This window comes from Nipponia nippon, unplaced genomic scaffold (genome assembly GCF_047370975.1).
Source record: "Nipponia nippon isolate SJK-2023a ecotype South Korea unplaced genomic scaffold, ASM4737097v1 scaffold_30, whole genome shotgun sequence".
Taxonomy (NCBI): domain Eukaryota; kingdom Metazoa; phylum Chordata; class Aves; order Pelecaniformes; family Threskiornithidae; genus Nipponia; species Nipponia nippon.
Genome location: NW_028262348.1, coordinates 1,049,548 through 1,067,604, shown reverse-complemented (window position 1 = coordinate 1,067,604; position 18,057 = coordinate 1,049,548). Strand labels below are relative to the sequence as shown.

Below are 18,057 nucleotides of genomic sequence, written 5' to 3'. Positions count from 1 at the left end.
ATGAAACTGCAACAGCAAACCAAGTTTTCTGTGTCTGTTCATGCCAGCTTTCAGAACTAAAGGGAATCTGGAAGCTATAAACAAATATTTTCAGTGTCTTGAAATGAAACTTCCTGTTGCTTCAGTTAACAGCACTTAGGGGGCTGAGGATGCAAAACTCCTGGAGTTGTACGGACTTTGATAAAAGTCAGACTTGAAGTATACCTGTGTGCAGCTGAGGTGCTGATGGGGAGGAAGGAGTGTGTGCTCGGGTGCGGTGTTAATTCCGTTAGCCGAGATGAGTTAGCACTCCTGATCGCTGTGGTTTTGTGTAGCGCATCGCGTGCGCTCTGTCACCAGTCTGCTTTTTGTGCCTTTGCAATGCTTCACTTTGTAAGAGATGGAAACAACTAGATGTGTTTCGTGTTCCTAATCAGCCACAGGATATTGGGCTCCGATAAACCTGATGACTTACTTCCACCCGGAATCCATAAGACTGAAAGGGGAGTGGAAGTTTCTTCCTCTTAATCTTCCATCCTATGTCTTCTGACTCAAGGAGGCGAAGAAAACAGCTGCTGGCTATCCCACTCTTGCTAGAGGGAAGAAGGTCCCGATGGGACTAGTCCTTCTGGTAGTCCGGGCTTCAAGGTATGGCAGTTGGCCCGTCTACCCTTTCTTAGGTTGTCTTCCAGAATTAGCAGTTCTTGTGATAGCTGCAGCGTTCGGGTCTCCCACAGCTGCTCCTCGTTTGAGTAAAGTCAGCTTTGTTTTCCGGGGTTTCGTTTAGTTGCTCGTGGCTGGAATGACAGCATTGACACTTGTCTGCTGTTTGAGAAAACTGGAAGGCAAGGTAAAGATGCTGAAGTGTCCTGATTGCGGACCGTGGAACGCGGTGGGTTACTTCTGGTTTCTTCTCGGAGATAATCCTCGTAATCATATGACTGGTATTAAATTTTGTAAAATCCCATGTGTTTATTAATGTGATTTTTAATAGTAAATGGTTTCAGGGAATCTGAATTTTTCAACTTCTTTTAATTTTTATAAAATACTTTTTTCTCTGCAACTGCTGTTACTCTCTCAGTACTTTAGTTACCAAGCTGGGGGTAATCTTTCCTCAGATCCAGTGGTGTTGGTAGTCAGGCTGTTGCCTGAATACTCCCGCAGTATTTTTCTTCCCACAGTCAGAAATAAAGAACATTGCTGCCCTAATAAGCCTTTCTTGTGCTAGCTAATGAATGAACTTGGCAACATGGGTCACTTATAAAATACCCTCAGTACAGTGCCATTTGTGGAAAGAGAACTGAAAACAACCCTACAATTTGGAGTGGAGGTGTAGGAAGCGCTTAGTTCTTGGTAAAAATTCCTTTTTTAAAAAAGCAAAAAGATTGGTCGGTCACATGCCTTCTGTTTGGCTCTAATTTGTGGTCTTTACTGCTATTCTGGACTTCTGGTCTTAAATAGAGCATTATATAAAAAGACGTTGCTTTTCATTGTATTTTATATTTAAAATTTCTTTCTTTCTGCTTGTAGATTTGTTTGTAAATGCATCATAAACAGACAGCCCAGAATGAAGAAAGCAAGCAGGAGTGTTGGCTCAGTGCCCAAAGTGCCTGGAGTAAATAAAACCCAAACGACTGAAAAAGCCAAACCAGAAAGCGGCTCCTCACTGTCTGCAGTAACAAAACTCTCCAAAACTGGGACATCAGCATCTCTTTTGAAGGTAATAACCAATAGAACGACCTGATTATTTATATTTTATACAATAAAGCTTTAAAAAGAGTAGAATTTTAAGGCGTGTCTAATGCAGCTTAGACTAGAGGTTTGTTATGTGGGTAACTGAGAGGAATTTGGGTAGTTACACAGCACTGGCCATGGTAATAGGAAATTCTGTGGCGTTTGCGCTATATTTTTCATGTTGCAATGCGTGATGTGATGGAAAGCAATATGCTTTGCAGAACTTGGCTGCTCTGCAAAAGGAGCAGAGTGGAAGCTGCCTTCTGATGACTGTTATTAGTAGCGTCACGTGTTATGCTTGAACGGTGTGTCAGTGACTAATGGGATGTGATCGGAGCTATTTACGAATTCTGAAAAAAGGACTAATGAGGTATCTAACAGATCTAACAGAGAAACTTTGATATCAGTGATCCGTGTCAGGTCAGTGCAGCTGCATTCTTCTAGCTGTTTTGGCCTTTGCTTTGTGTGAAGTACTGCTTGAGCTGAATTTTCACAAGTCAATTCTTGCTCCGAGAGCAAGTTCAAAGGTAGAGGTTTTCTCTTATATTACCAAAACAGGGTGGTAGGTTTAGGAGCATATGGTTTTCAACAACCCAGAAAAATAAGACATACTGAGATGTGCCGGTGTGGAGTTCTCACCTGGGGCGAACACAACTGGGTTGGAGGGATGGTGTGAGCCTGCCTGGTCTGCCTCCCTCTCCTGGCATGGAAACGTGGCTGGACCCCCCTCCTTCTGCCTTTCTGCAGCCCAGCATGCAGAGCTGCGGTGCTGCTGCTGCCCCGGAGCAAACCAGCAGAACAAGGAAGAGGGCTGGTGTCTGCATCTGGGACCTGCACCACTGCCACCTCCAGGAAGCCAGATAGGCCATTTAAATAACTGGCAAATAAAGACCTAGAATTAAAGAAGTGGTAAGGGCTGAGGTCTCTCTGTAGTAGCTATGCGGGATTACTGAAGTCAAAAGGTGTGTTCTCTTTCTCTCTTTTCTTCTTGCTTTTCTTTTATGGAAGAATGGTTAATACTTTTGCTGATGAACTTGCAAGCCAGGTTTCAGGTAGATTTTCTCCCAGTGCTCCCCCTTTCCTCTGCCACCCAACGTATCTTGCAGTTTTCTTAACTTTAATCTTTTGATGCTTGTTGACACGACCTGTTTTGTATTTCTGGAAACCTCACAAAGAATATGGAAACAAAAGTCCTTTGTAGTTTACTTATCGAGTTTCTTATGTTATACCTCTCAGTGAGATAAAGCAGGAGGATGATCTAACACTGAAGAAATTTGACCCAGTATGCTTTCACAATTTTACTTACGTTAGTAACACTTCTGGCTATGTTTGGGTGTAGGATTAGAATTTGACAATTGTACGTTTGAGGCACAATGAAAATTACCTAGAGTTATCTCGGCTTTGTGTTACAGCCAGGCTTACTCATACAGCTGGATGTCTTTTACTTGTTAAGCTGCTGTTGTGCCAACTCTGTGGCTTAATAATGACGCCTCTTACTTTCTTTGATTGTTCCATGCTTACACAACAAAGTTAGTTGTTTGTGTGTTTTTGACTTACAGATACTGGCACATCACGTTTATAATTACTGGCTTGAAAGAAGTATCAATAACAAGTTGTATTATTTTAAAAATAATTTTTTGTAAAGTTTTATGTTTGATCTTGTTGATGAAGCATTTTGATAGATTGTTTTCCTCACAGTGGTTGTAGGATCTTCGCTTAGACCTGAAGAATTGGTGTGCGTATTATGAATTTCATTTAATATTCCTTGACAAAAAGACCGCAACCATAGCTAGCATAAAATAACTTTAATTGCAACAGCTTACGACTTTATTTGGTTCTCAAAGTAAGCGTGCGTATAGGTACAGAAAACTTTGAGTAGGATATTGAATGAAAAGCCACTATTAAGGACTAGAAATACACAGTTACAGTACTATATCAATCTTAATTCGGTCAGTAATAATGCTGAGAAAGTGAAAATTAGTTTCTAATTATAGTATGTTTTTATTCTTATCCCCTTCATGATGTAACCGCAGGCCGGTGTTCAGCTTCGGGTGGGCTTCTTGCCCTGTGCGTTGTTCCACAGCTTCGTCCCTTTTCCTGGAGTTTTCGAAGTGTGTGGGCAGCGAGCAGAGGAGGCAGCCGTGAGCCCCCCCCTTCTGTACGGCTGAGCGCTGCTCCAGGGGCCGCTCCGTCTGTCTCCTTCGGAATGCCCTTTTGGAGGTTACTTTTTCGTAGGTTTTCGGCTCCCGCTTTGCCCGGGGCTTTTGTAAATGTTCAGCAACCCCCACCACCCCGCACACGTTATTACCGCAGAAGGTTAGCTGCCAGCCACTTCTAGTTTTCAATCTGTCAAAAAATACTCCGCAAATAACAATGCGTTCTGATTTCTAAGATCATGATTTTTTTGCTTCCTCAGCTAATGACCTTGTGATCATGCTAACACTCACAACTGTAATTAGACGGCAGCTGTACTTCATACAAACGAACTGCAAAATCCAGTGTCCCTGAAAAGCCAGGACTTGGACACCAACATTTGGATATTAAAAATTACAATGTGTTTTCAGTATTCATGTGTCTAGGCTTCAGTATTCTGTTTGCAAAATGCAGTAACTTAATTACAGATTGTTGTGAAGTTTGATGTTTCAAGCACTCAAATGCAGCAACAGCAAGCATCAAAGAAAATCCCAGGTAGGAATAATTAGATATATATATATATATATATATATAAGAATGGATTTGAATGAGGTGCAGTGAAAAGGGTATGCATGTTGAGAAAGTAAGATGAAATGAATTGTAGAGGTGATCATTCAAGTTTCATTGCACTGAAAGAAAGATGTGGGGGAAAACAGAATATGAATTGTATAATTATAAAGTGTGGGGAGGTTATATAGAAAATCAAAATAGGTCTGGATGAGCATTTCTAATTATGATATTTTCTAATTTTTCATATTTTACTGCAGGGGTTTTAATGCTAAGCAGGATTGCACTGTTTTCAGTAAATGGGAGAAACTGTTTTTCCTTGAGGAAAAAGCTGTTTAATAAACATACGACATTGATTTTGCTTCCATTAAAAATATACGCTATGAAAATACTTTGATTTTTAAAGTCAAGAATGGTTGCCATTATGGAGCATTAAGAAAAGAGAGCTGCTGGTTTGTAACTTTTCCAAAGCTTTGCTAAATAGTTTTCTTTGCCAAGAGTATAGTGTTACAGTTTTGAGAAACTGTTTACTAATTGGCTGCAGAGGAGGCAGTGCCTTCCAGCCTGGACTAGAAATAGTTCATGGGTAAGTCAGAAGAAGAATGGCTGTCTTAAATTCCTTTGTTCAGCAAGGACTGGAGATGACTAATGTCAGAAAGCGTGTATTTTACTTGGCGGTTTGTTTTTTTTTTTTTTTTCTTCAAGCTGAGTCACATCTTGACCTATTTGGCTTGATAACATGTCCTTGTACTATAAGTGTCTAAAAGCTTAATCTAATTTCCCCACTCTTTCAACAGGGTAGAAATGCTGACAGCTGACACTCCGTTTGAACCACCGCGTTTGCCGACTCATTGGCAGATTCAGTAGCAAAATAGAAAATCACCGTTCGATGCCTTTTTGTAATACCTTGGTTTAGGTGCTGGTTGCATCACAAGGTTATTTCCCTCCCCCGCTACCTCCATGCCCGCAAAATTAGTTTAGACTAGATAAGAAATCTGCTTAGGTCACAGGTTAACGGAGGATTGTCATACAGCAGTAGTTTGTGCTCAGCTCTCCCCCGCGCGCAAGTAGCGTGGGCTTTGTTGATTCTGTAGCCCTCCAGCATTTTTATTTTCCCGTCGGTCCGTACATTGCGTCTGCTGTCTCGCACGGCTGTGTGACAGAGCAGATCAAGGGGCTGATCTGGCTCCTGGGAGGAAGGAGCCCTTTGAAAAGGCTTTGGTTTACACGGCACAGTGCGTAAGCGCGTGGAGGACAGCGGGACAGAGCAACAGCGGCTTTTTCCTAGCAGAAAAGCCAGCTTAGTGCACCTCAAACTAGAGCCTCAGAGTAACGTGTTTTCTTCTAGCCTTTTATAAACCTTTCTAGAAGGCTCTACCATTTCCTACATGATTCAATAAAAACATTCTTGTCCTAGAGGATTTTACCCTTACAAATACCCGTTTCTGTCTGTAAATTATCTGTATTTCTGACAACTATTGCAGAACAAATATGTTCTCTTCCCAAGCTCCTTTTTGTTTTGCAGCTGCTCTTTGTAAATGGCACAAATTCCACCCATGCCCTTTCCGCAATGTCGTGATCGGCGTTCCTCGCTGTTCTGAAATGCGCGCTTGCAAAAAGAAACCGTATAGATTGGAGTGAGATGCAACTTTTTTTTTAATTAAGCAAGGGTAACTTCATTCTTAATGTATAGAGTCATAATGTCTGGCATATAGGTTTTAACGTGAACATGTATGGGAGCTAGAAGTTATAAACCTGCAGAATTTGAAGGTCATGATGTAAAGCAGCTGGTTAAGTCCTAAGCACTACCTTTTAGCTGGATGCTGGTTGAGACTTCAAATGTGTTATGCAGCTGAATAATACAGTTACTCAAGAAATGCTGCTAGCACAGCTGTTTTCTTTTAATTTTTCTTGCCCTTATAATGGGAAGACTATTTAGCATATTCTGACTGTTTGTCCATTTGAAAAATTGCATTTTAAAGAGTTGTAAAGTGCCAATTAATGGTTAAGAACTTAGTAGTTTGCTTTATTCTGAAAGATGCATTCTCTATTTGGGAATCCAGTTCTTGAGACTCCTGCGCTTACTGCCTTGTCACATTCCAGGCAGCTTTAGTGGCTAACAGGAGTTTCGGGAATGATCATACGAGGTCAGACAACAAGTCCATCAAACAAATATCCCGTCTCTGAGAGTGCTTAGTGTAAAGAGCAGGAAAACGGGGCAAGGATATACGGTGAGGGTGGATTTTCCCCCGCCTCTGAATGCTGTCCTAGTCTCTAGTGATTTGTGGCTTAGTGTTTGGAGCTAGAAAGGCTATTTTATTAACGTTGGATTGGGTTTTGTTGTTGTTTGGTTTGATCTCTTTGTTGTGAGCTTGCCCACCAGAAAATGCTTGATCATATTCTGTCGAAGGACATTATACTAACTTCCTAGTATTTGCTGGTTTAATTATCTAAGAATTGTCTTCATTTTTACACTTAAGGGAACTTTCAGTCAAAATTGAGCAGTGTTACACTGTGTTGTGTTACTGTGCTTTCCTTAATTTATTTTTTTTTTTTCCCCTCCTTGGCATTGAAACATTAATCATTTTTGTCTGGGAGAGAGGGGACTCAGTTTCTCTGGTCAATCACATGTAAGGAATTGAAGTTCAGTTTCAGCTTACCAACTCTGCACAGTGCAGTGCATTTATGCTTTTCAACGTTCTTGCAGAGACACATGACTAGTCAAATATGTACTCTTTAAACTGGTGGAATCTTGAACAGAGGAAGTGTTGGCTCTGCAGACGTCTCAGCCAGCTGTCCTCAAGCTGCTTCTTCCCTTTCTTTCAGACTAAGAGCAATGATGACCTCTTAGCGGGGATGGCTGGTGGCAGTGGAGTGACAATGACCAATGGTGTCAAGGCAAAGAAGAGCACTTGTGTATCGACAGCATCGTCAGCTTCAGGGACGACCATGAACAGTCTGGAAAACAAACCCAAAACTATTGCAGGTAAATGGATATATTGATCCTTAAAGAGGGTAGTTGTGTGGCTTTTTATTTTCCTATTATGTGTTGAGGATCCGGGCTGCCTAATAAAGTGGTCAGTAAGGCCACGGTCAAATCAAACAACTCCTATGCTCTTTTCCTGTTTTTTTAGTAATGTAATTGCGTTTTTGGAGGGTGTTCCTTTTACTTTTTTCAGTATTGCTTATGCAACTACTATATAAAACTAGATAATATAATTAATCTAGAGAATCAGAGATTAGTCTAAAAAAATCCATGCCACAAGCACTAAATCTTTAAGATGTCATCACTCGTTGCAGTCAACATTTTGGACATTCTGTATTGCTTTTTAGAAATAAAGTGAGAGAGTTTTCAGAAACTGTTCAGAGAAGTGAAATTATTTAGTGTGTTATCAGTGTGGATGGAAATATGTCTTGCCTTCCATTGCTGTGTTTTGGATTCAGTAATGCTTGCAAAGCTGTAAAGCATCTGGAAATAAAGTAGTAATAATCTATCCTCATCTTTATGAAATGAGATGAAAATACAAAACCCCTTAACTTTCATTTTGGGGAATCATAATATGCAATTCATCACTTAAAAGCTTGCATTCAAATCTATTGAAAAGAAAGACGAACTTGTAGGAATAGCACTGCTGCAGTTTTTGTATTTATCAGAAGCCCTTGAAGAGAGCGAAAAAGAAACTTGCGAATGTTGAACTTTAAGGTCTGACTCTCAAAATACTGGTAAAGCATAGCAATTTGTAAAGCACGTATCAATTAAAGTATAACTGCACTGATTCATGATGAAGGTTGTATAAATATTGACTCCAAATGTATTTTATGAATTGTATTTACCAGTGTGATTCACAAAATCAACCGCTGTATTGCTGATAGAAAATACACAGTCTTCTATTACAGATACTGTATTTTAAATTAATGTTCCTAACTTTCAAAAACCATATAGGTACAAGTTCCACAACTAAGCGTAGCACTTCATCTGGAAATAAAGAGTCAAGCTCTTCTAGAGAAAGAATACGCGATCGTTCTCGTTTAAGCCAGAGCAAAAAGCTGCCTTTGACTGGACAGGGGACCAATGATACGGTACTGGCAAAACGCTCCCGTAGTCGCACCAATCCAGAATCGGATATTCGAATGAGCAAGTCCAAATCAGACAATCAAATCAGTGACAAAGCTGCACTGGAAGCAAAGGTGAACGATCTTTTGACATTAGCAAAAACTAAAGATGTGGAAATCTTGCATCTGAGGAATGAGCTGAGGGATATGCGTGCTCAGCTGGGACTTAACGAAGATCAGCTTGAAGGTGATGAAAAATCTGAAGAAAAAGAGGCCATTGTTGTCCATCAGCCAACTGATGTAGAGTCTACGTTGCTACAGTTACAGGAACAAAACACTGCCATCCGAGAAGAGCTCAACCAGCTGAAGAATGAGAATCGAATGTTAAAAGACAGACTAAATGCGTTAGGCTTTTCTTTGGAACAAAGGCTGGACAACTCTGAAAAACTCTTTGGCTATCAGTCTTTGAGTCCAGAGATTACAGCTGGCAACCACAGTGATGGTGGTGGTACTCTGACATCTTCAGTGGAAGGTTCTGCTCCCGGATCAATGGAAGACTTGTTGAGTCAGGATGAAAACACTTTGATGGACAACCAACATAGTAATTCCATGGATAATTTAGACAGTGAGTGCAGTGAAGTTTATCAGCCACTGACATCAAGCGATGATGCCTTAGATGCTCCATCATCTTCAGAGTCTGAAGGCGTACCAAGTATAGAACGATCTAGGAAGGGAAGCAGTGGCAACGCAAGTGAAGTGTCCGTGGCTTGTCTGACAGAACGGATACATCAGATGGAAGAAAATCAGCACAGTACAGCTGAAGAGCTCCAAGCCACGCTTCAAGAGCTTGCAGATTTGCAACAAATAACTCAAGAGCTCAACAGTGAGAATGAAAGACTTGGAGAGGAAAAAGTAATCCTGATGGAATCTTTGTGCCAGCAAAGTGACAAATTAGAACACTTCAGCCGTCAGATCGAGTATTTTCGGTCCCTTTTAGATGAGCATCATATTTCATATGTAATTGATGAAGATATGAAAAGTGGTCGCTACATGGAGTTAGAGCAACGTTACATGGACCTTGCAGAGAACGCTCGGTTTGAGCGAGAGCAGCTGTTAGGTGTTCAGCAGCACTTGAGCAACACTTTGAAGATGGCAGAACAAGACAACAAGGAGGCCCAAGAAATGATAGGGGCATTAAAAGAACGGAATCACCACATGGAACGGATCATTGAGTCAGAGCAGAAAAGCAAAACAGCAATAGCATCTACCTTAGAGGAGTACAAAGCCACGGTAGCCAGTGACCAGATTGAGATGAACAGGCTGAAAGCTCAGTTAGAGCATGAAAAGCAGAAAGTGGCTGAGCTGTATTCTATACACAACTCTGGAGATAAATCAGACATACAAGACTTGCTGGAGAGTGTCAGGCTGGATAAAGAAAAAGCAGAGACATTGGCCAGTAGTCTCCAAGAAGAGCTGGCACACACTCGCAACGATGCCAATCGATTGCAAGATGCCATTGCTAAGGTAGTGTTTAAAACGAACTTGTATTTTAACATCCCGTGTGTGCCATGACTTACTGTTGGTCGCTGTAGTTCTTTTAGCAGTAAAGGGTTCATTACGAGGTTAATCGGATTGCAGTAGTGTTAGGATTGATTACTTCCTCTTAACCTTTGTTATGAAAGTGATGATAAAGGCCTTTTTAAAAATTATATGGATACATTCAGCCGCAGAGTAACTGTTGTGTTACTTTTTTAAAAAGTTAGAATCAACCTTAATTTGGGAGGAAAAAAAAATGTATATCATTTTAATAATTAAAGTTGGGTAGTGCTATTAAAATAAAAAATACTGAAACAGATGATTTAAAGCCAGGCATTTTGTCTGTTGAAATTGGTGCCTGACTGTGTTGACCCGCCCTAAGCCATGACCTAGTTTCTCCTGTTTTTCTGACACCCTGTTTTTGCTGTTGGGTTGATGTTACTGTGCCTCTGATCCCAGCTTGTTACTTACGTTGCAGTTGCGTTAGGCAGGATAAAATAGCCTCGCCGCTCCTGAAAGGGAGGTCTAGGTCTACTACCTCTTCCTTTCCCTGTTGTTTTTTTTTTAATTCAGTTCAATAGCTTGGAAGACTCTTCTGGGAACTACTTCAACTCACTACCACATCTCACACACAAATGTGAATCCTGCTGCTTGGTTAAGGAAAGCAATCAGCTCGCAGGTCCAGCAAGCACTAAAGTTGATGGACAGAAGAGAGCAGGCTTTTTTTGGGCAAGAGAAAGAAGGGGTAAAGAGTTTCTCCCATCAGCTCCTGCCTTTTCCATGGCAGCTAGATGTTAAATTGGATCAGCTGCTCACAGCCTTGGTGCTGTGGTATCGTTGCTTCACTTGAATACAGGATACTGCTGTCAGAGTAGCTGAGGAATAAAAGAGCTTAACTCTGGCTCAGGAAAATAGCTGCACTAGAACAATACATTTTTAAAGGCTGACACTTAACTTCTTGTCCCATACTTTTTTATGGTTGCAGAAATATATTGTAAGTATGGTAGTTACGAAACTAAAAGTGTGTTTTAAAATGCAACCAGTTTAGTTATGATAAGATACGTTCTTTTTCAGGTTGAAGATGAATACAGAGTGTTCCAGGAAGAAGCCAAGAAACAAATCGAGGACCTCAATGTGACTCTAGAAAAACTTCGGACAGAACTAGATGAAAAAGAGACTGAGAGAAGTGACATGAAAGAAACTATCTTTGAGTTGGAGGATGAAGTAGAGCAGCATCGTGCTGTGAAGCTTCATGACAATCTCATCATATCTGATCTGGAGAGTAAGTGTCATGAGTTTCTCTTGTGAGAGGAATGATGATTTAAGAACAGCTGAAGTAGACTGCTGAAATAGTGAAAATATTTTCACTGGTCTTTTGTACGTCTGAATTCAAGTCAGACTGGGCTTTGCAGAACCCCTATGCGCTAGGGGAAAAAAATCAAGTTGGCTTTGCTTTTCCAGTCTCGGTAGTAGTTGGTGTGGGAATGAAAACCTGTAAATGGAGAATAAATATGAAATCTGATAATGCTGTTTTCAAGTTGTCTTTTAAAGTAGAAGAACATGTAATTACAGACTTAATAATAGCGTGCTCCTTGTGCATTTTGGAGACTGGATGATTGATTTAGTGTTTTGGTGGTTTTGTTTTTTGTTGGGTTTTTTGGTTTGTTTTTTGGTTTGTTTTGTTTTTTTTCCCCTAAAGAATGCTCTCTTTTTTTGAGTGCCCAAATATTAGGAGTTATCCGGTAGCTTAAGAATGTGTATAATTAATGACTTCTCCCACCTGAAGAAAGGTGTTTTTAGTGGAGAAATGGGTGAACGGAGGCCCTGTAAGTTAGAGCTGTCAGAGCTGGCTTGGCACTATGGATGTATTATATATCTCTTTCTGCGTGGATTTGCTCAAGTCATGAACTGATCTGTGAACCTAAAAATGAATCTGACAAACTTCAAGCAAGTTAGAATAAAACCTTATCCGCACAAGAAATGGTTGGGGCTTATAATGGAATTCATGTTTGCTGTCTACTTGTCTAGCTCTCTGCGCCTTAGTTCCCTCCCTGATCTCCAAGGCCTGCTCAGACATTCCTACCACGGGCTGGAATTCTGCAATTAGTCTCTGTCTAAATAACAACTTGGGCAACTGTGCCCTGGCAAGCTGTATTTGCACAGTGCTACTTACAGAATTCAAAGGTCTGCTATTCTTCCACGGTATGCAAAGACTAAACAAGGTAGCAAAAAAAAACGAAGCATAATCCCTTTTAACAGCAAGGGAAATATTCATAGAAAGGATTTTAAATTCATAGAAAGGTTTTTCAATTCACCTATCAAGAAAAGGTAGTGTCTTAAGCAAGCTAAATTGTTTATTCCACTGAAGCTCAGTGTCTTCAGACATGTGGCTGTCGGCTTGGTTTCCCTAAGCAACCCTTTCTTTATCTTGAAAAGCAGTCACTGTTTCTCGTTATAAAATTGCTTTAGGTTTTTATTCTGCAATTTTTTATTGCTCTTTTTGTTCCAAACCCGCAGACAGACATTTACTGGGAGCAGGAGCTCAGGCACATGGTTAGGGGCTCTGACTTTGCTCTGAAGTCATTTTGTAGCAAAGTCTTTAAAAGGTTGAACACTTTTCTACTTGCATTGCTTTGTCCGCTAACTGAAATACATCCGTACGGAAAACGGCACCATAGTCAAGCAAGCATTTCGGTACCTGCTTAGTAATACCTGACTACAGGGCAGCTCTAATTTTTAGATGCTTCTGCTTTGGGAGTACGAAATAGCTGTCAGATATTTCTCTTAAACTGGTAAAATTCAAGCGGACAAACATCTGCCTGGGCAGAAATTTGCAACAGAAGTTGCGACAGTCTTTGTTACTCGGCGCTCTTGGAATAGTTTGGCAAATTCAGCGGTACTGGCTGATGGCCTGGTGGGATCCTTCAGGGAAGCAAGCAGTTTTAGCTACAGGCAGGGAGGAGGGTGGCATCTGGTGGCGGTAAGGAAGGATGGCACCCGGAGAAGGGCGTAAGCTTAAAAACTGTGTTTCTCTGACCGCTTTAAAACGCTGTTCGTTACGGGTTCATAATTAAACCTCGTACAGGAGTTTCTTGGTGGTAGCCTCTAAGTAGTGACAGCAAAGAACAGCGTCTCAGAAAATCTGAGACTCGGAGGTAGTACATACAACATATAAAAGACAGACTTCTAATAATTTATATTAAAGTGACAGAAAAGCACATCTTAGTAGTAGTAAGTTATCTTACGCTGATCAGACTTCTGGTCAGTTCTGGTATTCTGCCATATTATTCAAATGTATAATGCCTGTGCTTTTAAATGTGGAGGATTTAGTGTAGGTTTAGGTATTATAAAGCACTAGTTAGAAGAATGGTGTTTTTTCAGCCTAAATAACCAAGTGACATAAAGAACCATAAAGGTTTTCTTTAGTGAACTTTTATTTTAGATTTTAAAATATGTGGAAACCTAACCCACCCCTTAAGGAGAGAATTTGCCTAACGGCAAAGTTACTGAGTGAATGAAAGTCATGGCAAGACCATTGATAAATGACAAGTGATAGGTGACGGAAAATTATCACTTGAAGAATTCACAAAAGACAGACTTTACAGGTAGGAGAAAGATGCTGCGTAGATGAGGTGGTGAGCGTTCATTCAATGTAATGGTTAATCAGCACTAAATAGTAATGCGGGAACGTGAAATGCGCTGGCACTGGCACTTAGGGCACGCTTCGTTGTGGGCTTTCCAAACACCAAAAAGACGCGCAGCAAACATGTAATGAAATGTTTTTCACAGTAATGTGAATATTGAACTGTCACGTTTTTGCTTGTTAATATGTCTGCCTGCAAAACCTGGGATCTCTTTGATGTGGACATTAGGGTGTGAATTGCGTTGATTAAAACCGTACAGCGTGTTCCTGCGGTCCAGCCAGGCGCGGCAGGAGCTGCGGTCAGCGGCAGCTGAACTCCTTACTGGTGGGACAAGGAGGTCTAAGCATAGTGCTTCTGTGTTGTATCTAACAAGTCTAGGAAATGTTAAAATAACCTGATGTCTTATGTGCTGACTAGTGTGCCGAGATGAAACACGCCGTAGTGGAGAGGAGTCCGTAGGTCCTGGAGCGGAGGCGAGGGCCTGGGAGCGGGCGTTGCGCTAGATGGCGTGTTTCCTCCGGCCTTCCGCTCCGGCCTGGGGAAAACGCTCAGGAGCCAGGTAGCCGAGCTGTCACATTAGTCATCCGCGGTGACTAAGGGGCAAAAAGAAACCTATTATTATTCCAAGCAGTTAATAGGAGTTTGTGGGAAGATTTTGTCAGAGAACTTTGTCTCCTGATTCGCAGAAAATTGATATTTGTATTAGCTTATCAGTTGTCAGATGTTTCCTCTGAAGCCTGAAAATACTGGTTGCATGTTCACTTAGCACAAGGTACATGCGCTAAACGTACCAGTTCTCTTAGTCTGTAACTATTTAAGTCAGTAAATGTTTTGGACAGGGGTAGGTGAGCAAGAAGGTTGATATATCTAATGTTCAGTGAATAAATAGTTCTTTTATGGAGCTGGCAGCGTTAGTTTTTAATTCTGCTATATCTCATTTTGAAAAGGATCTTGACAGCAGTTGTGAAACTAAATTTTTACATTACCATATTTAGGTCTTTTCTACCATAATGCTGGAAAAGTCAATTGGATGTTAATTTTCTAATTGTTAGTAATTTATTTTTTTTTTGCTAACGTTGGACCCTTAAAAAAATCAGGTTTCTTGCTGTATAGACCTACTGTCTGACAGTGGTGAGCTCAAAAGGAAGGCTGATATGCAAATTGCCTGAGCTTTGGTATATTTGTAACCAGTGCCTCTTCCTCGTGTAAGGAAGCTATAATTCTTAAACTGGCAATGCTGGCACTACTCTGTGTAGATGTGATTATACTGGGATAGCCATTTCTATGCTAAAAAATTGAAATACTATCCTAGTATAAGGCAAACCAATGTAACTGGTACAAAAATGGTGAGAATGCCTGTTGTGGATTTGCCTGTGTCAGGATTACTTGATTTAGCGTTGCTTATCAGGAATTGTAATGTCATGTTTTGAAATTACGATGCATATCTGAATATTCTTTTTTTTTTCTTCTTTTTCTTTCTGTTTTTTCCCCCAGAGACAGATTAAACAATTGAATGTTGACACTCATTTTTATTTCATAGTGATAAATTCTAACTGCTAATTATAATCAGTAAGAGTTGCAGGTGCAGAATGCAGTGATAGTTTTTCTCTGGCAGCCTTATAAAATTCAGATGCTATCTTGGTTTCTTCTTCCCACCAGCCGTATTTGTGATGTTTTTCTTTACCATTTCTAGTCTGTATTTCCCATAGTTTATCTACCTTTTAAAAAGCAAGGACTTGTCAGACTGTGATTTAAATCAATACCGGTTTGTAAAATGTCGACATAATTGAATCCTGCAGTAAAGCACAAGCAGCTTGCTGATTTGCCACCTTTGATTATGCTATTCATTCATCAGAATGGTCTCCTTGTTCTTCACTTACCCTAAACAATAGTTACTTTTCCTTTTGTCTCAAGCCTCTTTCTTGTCTATGCTCCTTAAAAGGAGGAGACTGGATAATGGTAGAAGAGAAGCGCCTGTCCTACCGTACTAAAAATTGCAGCACATACAGGCGGAAAGGGTTTGTGGGTGTTATGGAAGAATGGTGGAGGTTGTGAGGATGCAGAAAGGAGGGGTACCACAAGGCGGGTGTACAGAGAATTGCTGCCTCTGCCTATTTTGACTACTTGAATTTTCAGGCTGTAATTGGTGGCACAATGCGAAGAATGGAGTTCAGACTGTAAGAGGTAAATCACTTAGCTTACTCTTAGTTTCTCACTGCATTTCAAATTCCGTTGCAATTTGGTAGTTCTTTTCAGTTCTTTTTTTTTTTTTTTTTTTTAATCTCTGTGATTGATTGGGGAGAAGACTGTTTCCAACAACTGCTGTAAAATGCTCTGTATTGTTTATAGTAACTGCAGAATATTCAGACCATTGTGTTTTACTTCAAAGCATAAATATACTAAAACTTAATGGTGCGTTTCATATCTCACAAAAGCTCAAAACAATGGCATTACACAAGCTTTAGCTCTGGATGCATTTATAGTTTCTGGTTTGTGGTTATTTTTAGATGAACTATAGCTTGCTTTTACTAGTAGAACAAATTTTGTTTTTAAAAACACAGTTTCTTTGAACTGTCTTCAAGAGAGAAAATGGTCATCCACTAGATTTTGTTTCAAAATGCTACTTGAAGCTCTTTAGGGCGTGTTGACTTGCTGTCACCAAAAGTTATCTAATTTGCAGTGGGTTTTTTAGCCTGTGTTTAAAGGAAAAAAGGGTCGGGAGGGGGAGCGACTTTTATAACTTTGACCTAAAGCTGGCATCTCAGTGCTGACTTTAGCTCAAACAAGTTATGTGTACAGAGACGAGCTAAAAATTGGAGGGCTTTGCTTAAATACCATGGTAGCTTGAGATTTGAGTGGCACGCTCTGTCAGGCTTATCGTCAAAGCTTAAAGATCAGTTGGATGCATCTTAAAATGGGCCATCTTGTAAGGAGGAGATAAATACAGAAATGCCTGTCTAATTTTAGTGTTTCAACTTTTCCAAGCCTGAAGGGTTATCGTGTTTTCAGGCCAACTGAGGTTTATATCATTCTTGTAAAGAAATGAGCTGGGGCATTAAAAGCTTCTGTACTTGGGACTGTTGAGGCAAAACTCAAGAATTTCTTCAGGTGAAGAAACCAAAAGGAGCGCCGTGGCTGAAAAATGGAAATGTTCTTATGAGCATAGTTGAGGCTGCTGAATGTACACATCAGCATAAATCAGCTTAAATCTGTTCTTAGTCTTCGTTGCATCTGATTTAAACATTTTGAAATGCTTACTGTTTTTTCATTTAGTCTGCCGCAGCCTCATTTTTATTGTTAAGAAAAGCCCTTTGACAAAAGACCAGAGTGCTGAAGGTATAGGCTTACTTGGGAAGACACTGGTAGGTACTGGCAGAGCAATAACTTTGAATAAGCCCTGGTTTCCTGGTTCTCCTGAGACCTGATACCCAAATAAAAGCACTGGAAAGTTTTTCCTGTTAGAAAATGAGAGCTGCAAAACTTTACTGTATCCATCTGTATGAACATATATACCTATCTTCTGGCCACTCAAACATTTATTATGCAGTTCCATAGATTTTTGCCAAGGTTTTGTGTTTTGAATAGCCTAAATTTATTAGGCACCTTCAGTCTTTTTGTGGAAAGAGCATTGCTAATATACAGGAAAATATTTGTTTCCAGCAGATCTTGGAATAATGAACCTGAACAAAAAAAATGCATTCAGTCAGTTGGCCCATCATTTTTACTGTTTGGAAATAGCTACACGATGCTACAGAAATAAAATCATCCTAGAAGCCAAAGATCAGTGAAGTGACACACCGATTAGAAATCTGTGCTGCGTTCTTCTTCATTAGTTGCTTAGTTATAAGAATGGAGTAATCAATCACATTGTCCTTGCATTGAATAAAGTAACAAATGAATAATAATTGCAGTAGCCAGTCTGTCAGACGCCACACGAGGAGCTGGTGGTGATCAAGCTGCGCACCCTTTTGTATAGCTGCTGACAGATTTAAGGGACCATCTCTTCCTAACATGATCTCGTAGGCTGTTTATCCCTTTGCTGTAAATATAGCTTGTTTCAACTTCAAATAGTAGCTTGATAGACAAGAATGTAAGATTCTGGAGGATGTGAGTAAAATTTTAACCCGTTGAAGGCATGGCTGTGAGTGTTATGTCAGCTGCTTTGTGGCAGGGAGTAAATTGTGAATCGAAAGGCTTCGTGTAGATGCAGCGTACGTTTGAAGAGGCAAAACCCGCAGATGTCCACGGTTTTAGGATCCTTCCATGTTAAATTGCCTACCTTGTTTATTTGCTCTTTCTAATTGCTTTGTCATTTTAATATTGTGAAGGGTAGAGAAGAGACTGGGATTTGTATGCAAATTGAGTTTGCTTACGGTGTTCCCCTCACCAGCCATCTATGACAGTTTCTGTC

At 40.3% G+C, this 18,057-nt stretch overlaps 1 protein-coding gene across 9 annotated transcripts in view; it reads left to right on the top strand.

Moving 5' to 3' along the window:
* SPECC1L (sperm antigen with calponin homology and coiled-coil domains 1 like) overlaps positions 1-18,057 on the top strand; it is a 75,990-nt gene that overhangs the window by 13,897 nt on the left and 44,036 nt on the right. For 7 of the 9 annotated variants that reach the window (XR_015707226.1, XR_015707225.1, XR_015707228.1 and 4 more), the window contains exons 2-5: positions 1,510-1,699; positions 7,240-7,399; positions 8,357-9,990; positions 11,077-11,284. Coding sequence is in view for 6 of the 9 variants with exons in the window: in XM_087768774.1 (XP_087624900.1) it covers positions 1,547-1,699; positions 7,240-7,399; positions 8,357-9,990; positions 11,077-11,284 (2,155 nt within the window). In the remaining 3 variants the exon portion in view is untranslated. Of the gene's footprint in view, positions 1-1,509; positions 1,700-5,938; positions 6,084-7,239; positions 7,400-8,356; positions 9,991-11,076; positions 11,285-18,057 lie in introns of those variants that run through there. The other 2 variants (XM_087768777.1, XM_087768776.1) reach the window with 2 other exon arrangements.